Below are 9,878 nucleotides of genomic sequence, written 5' to 3'. Positions count from 1 at the left end.
AAATCCTAATAAAATTAAATTTATCCATTTAAAAGATCGATAATAACTCTCAAGCACCTTAACAATTTTTAAAAACTATTAAATACTGTTATTTTTTTTTATACTTTTACAAAGAATTTTTTATTGTTGCAAGGGGGTTTTGATAACCTCGACAAAACATTGAACAATATTCGACAATTACTAAAACATTCGAGACTTATCAATCCCTCGAGCATGAGCTCAAAACCGTAATTCTTTAAGGCAAGTTAAGCAAATTCAGAATCATATGCATTGTTTTAAAACCCGGATTGGAGGACAACCTGTTTTGCTGGTTAAGTCACAAGAAGTCCAAAGATTGTACCAATGACATTAGCAACAATTTTTTTTTAAAAAATTATATACTAATCCCTCAAATTTTAATATATTACAAAAATTTCCCTAAAAAAGTTTAATTAGTCCCTAAAATTTTTATTTATTTCAAAAATATCCCAAAAAATTACCAATTAATCCCTAAACTTTTGACATATCTCCAAAACACCCCTATAAAATTTAATTAACCCTTATAATTTTAACATATTACAAAAACCCCCTAAGACCTGAACCGGACCGGAGAAGCTGTCGGGTCCTGGTCGAACCGGCCCGGTTTTTAAAACAGAGCTCATATGTAGTAAACTGAGATTGAATAAAAGAAAGAGACAAAATTTTCCACGAGAATCTCTGCAATTTTACCTAAAACAAAAGAATGTCAATCTGTAGAGTATAAAATAAGCAATGATAGGGACACACTCCCTCAATCAATGGCTATATTTATAATTTAAAGCATTAGAACATGGTGCATGTGGCCTCAAAACAACTCAAAAAAAAAACCATTTGCATAATTTATGCAGTGAAATCCTCCAATAAATAAATTCAAATCTTCAACTGTCGTTTGTCAACATTCACAGCAACAACCACCACAACATTTGCAATTCAAACATATCTAGTCATCTATAATGAAAAAATACATCACATAAAGGTTACCCCAACAAGAAAAATTTGTAAAATATGCTGAGGAAGATAACTCAATTCCTTCACAAATTGGTTAAGGAATGTCTAAGGAGAACCCGGTAATCTGATAAATATTTGCTAGCTTGGTATGTTTACCGAAAATGGATGAGGGCGTCCCACAAAGCACTGATGGCGAAAAGAGCTGGTAAAACAAGCTTGTTTTGGTAGATTGATGGAGAGCCACTTTTGACTGGGGAAGCTGCGGGAGGTGGAGGTGGGTTTTCAACATGGACAGCTAATTTCATACCGCCATAGCAGAAGCCCTTGCCACTGATGAAGTAGTAATTACGTGTCACATTAAGTGGAACCACGTCTCTCCCAGCTCCGGTAGTCCAGTTGTGAAGTGGATGATCAGAGTTGCACGATTCGTAGTCTGTCTTGTTCACCTCTAGCACATTCATCTGGTTCCTATCGTACACAAAAACTGGGGAAAACAAAAGTTACCAAGCAGCAAGAAACGGTTCAGAAACAAAACAAGTTTCAAATCAAAATCAATTATAGCAAAGAAAGCAACTTTGCAGTACCAAGATACAATTCATTCATAACACAAATTGTTCCAATTACAACATTCAACCTTAGGCCAATAAGGTCATAAAATAAGTCTGTGTTCGACTAAATTCAATTTCCACTATCCGCTGAGTTAATTAAGGTTGAGGCCTAAGGTTCCTCGATTTTGGTTACTGCCGGAAAAAAAGGTTTTTGACACTGCTTCTTACACCTCGGATAAACGAAGGAAGAAGATGGTTTGCCTTTCTAATGTACTAACATATTAGGCCTGAAAACAGAGTTCCCAAAGTTGCTACTCGGAGACTAATCGAATTGCTATGATTAGCTAAACCAGAACCAAAATAAAGAAACATAGATCTGAAAGGCAAAAGGAGTGTAACAAGAAGAAAACAAATAAAAAGAGTAAAGAAAAACCCTTTACAACTAAAATACTGAAAAGTGACACTTTTCGACTAGCCAGATGGGAAAACAGAAGAAAGTTCAGTAAAGAAAGGGAAAGCGCATCTACACAGAAAAGGAATAAAGAAAAAAAAAATTCAGATCTGGGTAATCCAGGAGAATAAATGGCACAAATAAATGGAGAAATCAACCTGAAAAAGCACTTCAATTCAATTATTCTTTTCAGCACAATTGAATGGAGCTCATCTTAACATCTATTTCTCCACTCTTAGGTTTTCAATAAGCAAAAATTCCTTTTCTCAGCAGCCAAACAGGGCTGCTCATTTAAACTAATAAAGCTGCAAATGAGTTACACAAAACAAAGAAGAAGCACATAATCATAAACTAACAGCTTATTTTCAGCACAACCTATTTTTAGATCCAACTCTTTACAGCAACTTTGGATTAAAATTAATCAAGAACATAAGCTACCCAGCTCCTCAAAAACATATATACAGCAAAAGAAGCTATAATGGAGAAAAAACAGATCTTTAACAATCAATTCAAGGAAAAGCTAAAACTAAAGAATGAATGCTTCAATGCAATGAAGCTACAAAGATGAAAAACAGATCAAAAGCTAACTCCAAGCAAGGAACTAGAACTAAAAGCTGCAAAAAGATAAAGAAAGAGGGAACATACAGAGCCAATCTCCATTGATAAAGTGCTTGTCTTGAGCCCAAATTGTGTAGTTCACATTATTAGCCCAGCCCTGGTTAGTTCCCACAGTCCACCTGGTTGCAGCCACCTCAGGAACCATCACTACCATGGCCCATACCAGCACCAGAGCCACCCCCACCACCATTTTTGGAGCCACAACCATTCTCCCTTTATCTCTCACTCTTTGAGTTTATGCAAAGCTGAGTGTTTGAAGCTTTGGCTGGTGGGTTTTTATGGGGTTATCAAGAAAGCTCAGAGAACACACAAAGGTGGTGACTTTTTCTGCTGTTGTAAACTGTAAAGTAGTCTCTAGAACAGTACAAATAGTAACATGGGTTAGTTTTAGTTTGCTTCTTTTGATTGTTTACAAATCCTACGGTTAAGATCTCCATATATCTTTAATATTTATTACCATATATTTTATGTTTGTCTTTATGTTTACCTAGTTGTCTTATTGTATTGCAATTTTCTTCCGAAGGTTTTTATTGCTACCATGATCATATTGATGCATTCACGTCGTTTTATTAAATATCATTGTCATTATTCTTAAACGTGTGTTTAGGTGGAATAAAGCTCGCTCAATTTGGTGAGGTGGTATATCCCGTCAAGAGATCGCGTGATAAAAAATATATATTCGAGATAAATAATATAAGAATAAAATCACACCAATACATAAAATAGAGCTGAAATGATTCCAGTTTCTAAGACAATCTTCTCATGATGTTTAATAACTCTTACTCAAATACTTTGTGTATTTACATTATTTCATAACCTTAAATTGGTTCTCACTCCTATATTTATAAATAGTATGTGAGATATTTTTTTTCCTAATATGATTTATATTTCAATTCTTATTACGACTTCTAAATTTTATTCATATTTGCAATTATATTCTTCACCAAATAGTATTTCTAAAAACATACAATTTCACATAAGAACAAATAAGAAAACAAGTCACAATATCCCAATATATCCTGTCTCATGCCTCAACCGCCGTGGTACCCTCAACTTCGGCCCTGATATATGTGAGACAAGTGTATGTTTGAATGCGTGAAGGAAAAACGTGCAATGTTCCTTTTTTTATTTGTGACTAGGGGTGTCCGAATCAGTTTGTACACACTTCAACTAATCCTCGCGACCCTGAAGTTGCGATCAACCCCTCTTTGTTCCTATTTTTTTCAACAAAAAATACTTCAATCACTTTAATATCATATATATATACCCTAATACCGAAATATCTCATAGATATATACATTCACTTTATGATATCAAACTCAAGGTTCCTTTCATTTGTCGACTTAAGTATGAAGAAAAACATATTATATTATTTATATTATTAACAAATATAAATTATCACCATTTTCAACTTGCTCATTTTCTTATTCTCAATATGCAATTCAATAATAACAAGTCACCTCATATTCTAACCTATAATCTTAGGTTTAAATAATGTTTGATTTTGTGCTAACAAAATAATTTTTTTGTTAAGCTAAAGATGACTAGCACTAGGTACATTGTTGAAGCCATTAATATTTTAACTTTAGACAAAACTTTTCAATACTTGATGTTCCCTGTCTATCGATGAGTACTCTTTTTCACTTTTTTACATCCTTAATTGCAGTTGTTTTTGAATTATTTTTTCTTCTTTTAACTGTTCTTTTCTTATGTGTTTCACTTTAACGTCCCATGCCACCTCTTCAACTTTTTACAGTTATTATTGTTCTTACTTTAACTGTAACTGGAGAATCTTCACTGTCAATATCATGGGAAAAGAATAAGAAAAAAAAAACTGGTTATCTAGGAAGGTTTTTATGAAGAAATTCACTTCACAAATTTCATTTAAATTACTAAATATTTATAACAATGAAATAAAGAACAATCCAAGTCATCAAATGCCATAAATTTATCTTATGTGTTTCTGGATTATTCTCAGTTTTTGTCTTTTCAAATGGGTATTTTATTTGGCTGGTTGTGTGACAGAGACTGTGCACAAATAAAGTTCCAAGCAGCAAGAAACGGTTCAGAAACAAAACAAGTTTAAATCAAAATCATTTATAGCAAAGAAAGCACTTTGCAGTACCAAGATACAATTCATCTAACACAAATTGCTCCAATTACAACATTCATAAACCTAGGCAATAAGGTCATAAAATAATCTGTGTTCGACTCATTCAATTTCCCACTTCCGCTGAGTTAATTAAGTTGAGGCCTAAGGTTCCTCGATTTTGGTTACTGCCGGAAAAAAAGGTTTTTGACACTGCTACTTACACCTCGGATAACGAAGGAGGAAATGGTTTGCCTTTCTAATGTACTAACTATTAGGCTGAAAACAGAGTTCCCAAAGTGCTACTCGGAGACTAATCGAATTGCTTGATTAGAAACCAGAACCAAAATAAAGAAACTAGATCTGAAGGCAAAGGAGTGTAACAAGAAGAAAACAATAAAAGAGTAAAGAAAACCCTTTACAACTAAAATACTGAAAAGTGACACTTTTCGACTAGCCAGATGGAAAACAGAAGAAGTTCAGTAAGAAGGAGACGCACTCACAAAAAGGAATAAAGAAAAAAAAATTCAGATCTGGGTAATCCAGGGAATAAATGGCACAATAAATGGAGAATCAAAGATAAATTAAATAACACAAAATTAAATAATTTATAAAAACATTCCTTTCTCGTGATTTATTATAAATGTGCCAATAATATGAAATAAATGATTTTCCTTGTGTAGCTGTTTTATGCCTTTGATTTTAAATCATATAATATATATGTATTTAATATTTTTTAAATCCATACTCTTTTTTTTTATTATTATTGTAAATCTAATTTATTAAAGAAGAATAATGCCTTATAAATTCAATAACAGACTATATTATAATTGAGAATATAAAACAATTCATAAAAAATTAAAAATTAAAGTTATGGTATATGGAATGTTACATATTGGGCATTTTTCATGATTCAACCAAAATATATGGCCTTAAGTTTTATGTTTAATTAAATCATACTTTTATATAATAAAAAAGAAAAAAAATCAATAATATATTTTGGTTACAGTATTACATTTATATATATTAATCAACTCTCAAAATCCATTTCCTCCTTAATCTGAAAGCTTAAAATTTCAGCCACCACCACTCTCTCCAACCTCAGTGGCATCGCAGCTGCACCACCAAGTTCGCCGCCATCCAATTCCTCAACCAAAACCAGGCCTCGACAAGACAAAAAAGGGCGGCATGTATAGTTATCGATCTTAATTAACTCCAATATCTTTACATATATATAAATGAATCGTTGATAATAAATAATTGGTATTTCATATCTATAAAAATTAACACAAAATACATAATATATAATAAGTTAGCACTCTTCAATAAATGAATACTTTGTTATATAGGTGACTCATATAATTTACATGGTTAGTTAGTCATACGAATTGTTTATTTTTCTTTATTCATTTTAATTATTCCACCATATGCAAGAAATGATTTTTTCAATACAATGGTCAAATCTTGTGAAAGTGGTTGTGATCAAATTTAATTCCCATTAAAAAAAAAAAAAAATCCCTTAAATCGTAATAGAATTAAATTTATTTGTCTAAAAGTCTTGAACACCTTAACAATTTTTGAAAATTATTAAATACCGTTATCGATGCCCTTTTTTTTTTTTTTTTTGAACAATATTCGACAATTACTAAAACGTTCGAGACTTATCGATCTCTCGAGCATGAGCTCAAAACCGTTATTCTTTAAGGCAAGTCAAGCAAATTCAGACTCATATGTAGTCAACTGAGATTGAATAAAAGAAAGAGACAAAGGCTTCGTTTGTTACGATATTAGGAATACTATTATTAGTATTTCCAATAAAGTTAAAAAGTAAAATGTTATATTATTCTCAAAATATTATTCTATATTTTTAAACCTTTTTTAAACCCCCTATATTTGTTAATTTAACTAAACACCTCCAAATATTTTTTTTAGAAATTACAAAAACACTACTGTCACCCTCCGACAGTAGTGGCCAACTGTCCGTATTTATTATTTAATGGATTGGGAGTGTTTTTGTTAACTTTTAACATTTTATTATAGGAGTGTTTAGTAAATAAACAAACATAAGGGGTATTTTTGCTAATTTTCAAATCCTACACCGTAATACCGGTCCAATTTAACTTTTTTCAAAAGATTATTCTAAAAACTACCTAATAATGAACCAAACGGAGCCTAAAACGTTTGAGACTTATCGATCCCTTGGGGAGAGCTCAAAACCATTATTCTTAAGGCAAGTCAAGCAAATTCAGACTCATATGTAGTAAACTGGGATTGAATAAACGGAGACAAAAATTTTCCACAAGAATCTCTGCAATTTTACCTAAAACAAAAGAATGTCAATCTGTAGAGTATAAAATAAGCAATGATAGGGACACACTTCCTCAATCAATGGCTAGATTTATATTTTACAGCATTAGAACATGGTGCATGTGGCCTCAAAACAACTCAAAAAAACCATTTGCATAATTTATGCAGTGAAATCCTCCAATAAATAAATTCAAATCTTCAACTGTCGTTTGTCAACATTCACAGCAACAACCACCACACCATTTGCAATTCAAACATATCTAGTCATCTATAATGAAAAAATACATCACATAAAGGTTACCCCAACAAGAAAAATTTGTAAAATATGCTGAGGAAGATAACTCAATTCCTTCACAAATTGGTTAAGGAATGTCTAAGGAGAACCCGGTAATCTGATAAATATTTGCTAGCTTGGTATGTTTACCGAAAATGGATGAGGGCGTCCCACAAAGCACTGATGGCGAAAAGAGCTGGTAAAACAAGCTTGTTTTGGTAGATTGATGGAGAGCCACTTTTGACTGGGGAAGCTGCGGGAGGTGGAGGTGGGTTTTCAACATGGACAGCTAATTTCATACCGCCATAGCAGAAGCCCTTGCCACTGATGAAGTAGTAATTACGTGTCACATTAAGTGGAACCACGTCTCTCCCAGCTCCGGTAGTCCAGTTGTGAAGTGGATGATCAGAGTTGCACGATTCGTAGTCTGTCTTGTTCACCTCTAGCACATTCATCTGGTTCCTATCGTACACAAAAACTGGGGAAAACAAAAGTTACCAAGCAGCAAGAAACGGTTCAGAAACAAAACAAGTTTCAAATCAAAATCAATTATAGCAAAGAAAGCAACTTTGCAGTACCAAGATACAATTCATTCATAACACAAATTGTTCCAATTACAACATTCAACCTTAGGCCAATAAGGTCATAAAATAAGTCTGTGTTCGACTAAATTCAATTTCCACTATCCGCTGAGTTAATTAAGGTTGAGGCCTAAGGTTCCTCGATTTTGGTTACTGCCGGAAAAAAAGGTTTTTGACACTGCTTCTTACACCTCGGATAAACGAAGGAAGAAGATGGTTTGCCTTTCTAATGTACTAACATATTAGGCCTGAAAACAGAGTTCCCAAAGTTGCTACTCGGAGACTAATCGAATTGCTATGATTAGCTAAACCAGAACCAAAATAAAGAAACATAGATCTGAAAGGCAAAAGGAGTGTAACAAGAAGAAAACAAATAAAAAGAGTAAAGAAAAACCCTTTACAACTAAAATACTGAAAAGTGACACTTTTCGACTAGCCAGATGGGAAAACAGAAGAAAGTTCAGTAAAGAAAGGGAAAGCGCATCTACACAGAAAAGGAATAAAGAAAAAAAAAATTCAGATCTGGGTAATCCAGGAGAATAAATGGCACAAATAAATGGAGAAATCAACCTGAAAAAGCACTTCAATTCAATTATTCTTTTCAGCACAATTGAATGGAGCTCATCTTAACATCTATTTCTCCACTCTTAGGTTTTCAATAAGCAAAAATTCCTTTTCTCAGCAGCCAAACAGGGCTGCTCATTTAAACTAATAAAGCTGCAAATGAGTTACACAAAACAAAGAAGAAGCACATAATCATAAACTAACAGCTTATTTTCAGCACAACCTATTTTTAGATCCAACTCTTTACAGCAACTTTGGATTAAAATTAATCAAGAACATAAGCTACCCAGCTCCTCAAAAACATATATACAGCAAAAGAAGCTATAATGGAGAAAAAACAGATCTTTAACAATCAATTCAAGGAAAAGCTAAAACTAAAGAATGAATGCTTCAATGCAATGAAGCTACAAAGATGAAAAACAGATCAAAAGCTAACTCCAAGCAAGGAACTAGAACTAAAAGCTGCAAAAAGATAAAGAAAGAGGGAACATACAGAGCCAATCTCCATTGATAAAGTGCTTGTCTTGAGCCCAAATTGTGTAGTTCACATTATTAGCCCAGCCCTGGTTAGTTCCCACAGTCCACCTGGTTGCAGCCACCTCAGGAACCATCACTACCATGGCCCATACCAGCACCAGAGCCACCCCCACCACCATTTTTGGAGCCACAACCATTCTCCCTTTATCTCTCACTCTTTGAGTTTATGCAAAGCTGAGTGTTTGAAGCTTTGGCTGGTGGGTTTTTATGGGGTTATCAAGAAAGCTCAGAGAACACACAAAGGTGGTGACTTTTTCTGCTGTTGTAAACTGTAAAGTAGTCTCTAGAACAGTACAAATAGTAACATGGGTTAGTTTTAGTTTGCTTCTTTTGATTGTTTACAAATCCTACGGTTAAGATCTCCATATATCTTTAATATTTATTACCATATATTTTATGTTTGTCTTTATGTTTACCTAGTTGTCTTATTGTATTGCAATTTTCTTCCGAAGGTTTTTATTGCTACCATGATCATATTGATGCATTCACGTCGTTTTATTAAATATCATTGTCATTATTCTTAAACGTGTGTTTAGGTGGAATAAAGCTCGCTCAATCTGGTGGGGTGATATATCCCGTCAAGAGATCGCATGATAAAAAATATATATTCAAGATAAATAATATAGGAATAAAATCACACCAGTACATAAAATAGAGTTGAAATGATTCCAGTTTCTAAGACATTCTTCTTATGGTGTTTAATAACCCTTACATTAAATACCTTGTGTATTCACATCTTTCATAACCTTCAATTGGTTTTCACTCCTATATTTATAAATAGTATGTGAAATATTTTTTTCCTAATATGATATATATTTCAATTCCAATTACGACTTCTAAATTTTATTCCTATTTGTAATTATATTTTTTACCAAATAGTATTTCTAAAGACATACAATTTCACATAAGAACAAATAAGAAAACGAGTCACAATATCCCAATA

General features: G+C 32.9%; 2 protein-coding genes across 2 annotated transcripts; both read right to left on the bottom strand.

Annotated features, from left to right (window-relative positions):
* Positions 1 to 946: 946 nt before the first annotated feature.
* Positions 947 to 2,933, bottom strand: LOC116145354 (lamin-like protein). Its single transcript, XM_031430807.1, has 2 exons — positions 2,611 to 2,933; positions 947 to 1,450 (listed from the first exon to the last, which is right to left on the bottom strand). The coding sequence occupies exons 1-2, from the start codon at positions 2,789 to 2,791 to the stop codon at positions 1,119 to 1,121; spliced, it is 513 nt and encodes a 170-aa protein (XP_031286667.1). The 5' UTR covers positions 2,792 to 2,933; the 3' UTR covers positions 947 to 1,118.
* A 4,191-nt stretch (positions 2,934 to 7,124) lies between these two features.
* LOC116145353 (lamin-like protein) lies at positions 7,125 to 9,214 on the bottom strand. Its single transcript, XM_031430806.1, has 2 exons — positions 8,892 to 9,214; positions 7,125 to 7,731 (listed from the first exon to the last, which is right to left on the bottom strand). The coding sequence occupies exons 1-2, from the start codon at positions 9,070 to 9,072 to the stop codon at positions 7,400 to 7,402; spliced, it is 513 nt and encodes a 170-aa protein (XP_031286666.1). The 5' UTR covers positions 9,073 to 9,214; the 3' UTR covers positions 7,125 to 7,399.
* Positions 9,215 to 9,878: the final 664 nt, after the last annotated feature.

Source organism: Pistacia vera, unplaced genomic scaffold (genome assembly GCF_008641045.1).
Source record: "Pistacia vera cultivar Batoury unplaced genomic scaffold, PisVer_v2 Contig461, whole genome shotgun sequence".
NCBI lineage: Eukaryota > Viridiplantae > Streptophyta > Magnoliopsida > Sapindales > Anacardiaceae > Pistacia > Pistacia vera.
The sequence above is the reverse complement of the archived record's forward strand: the minus strand, read 5'-3'. Positions and strand labels throughout refer to the sequence as shown.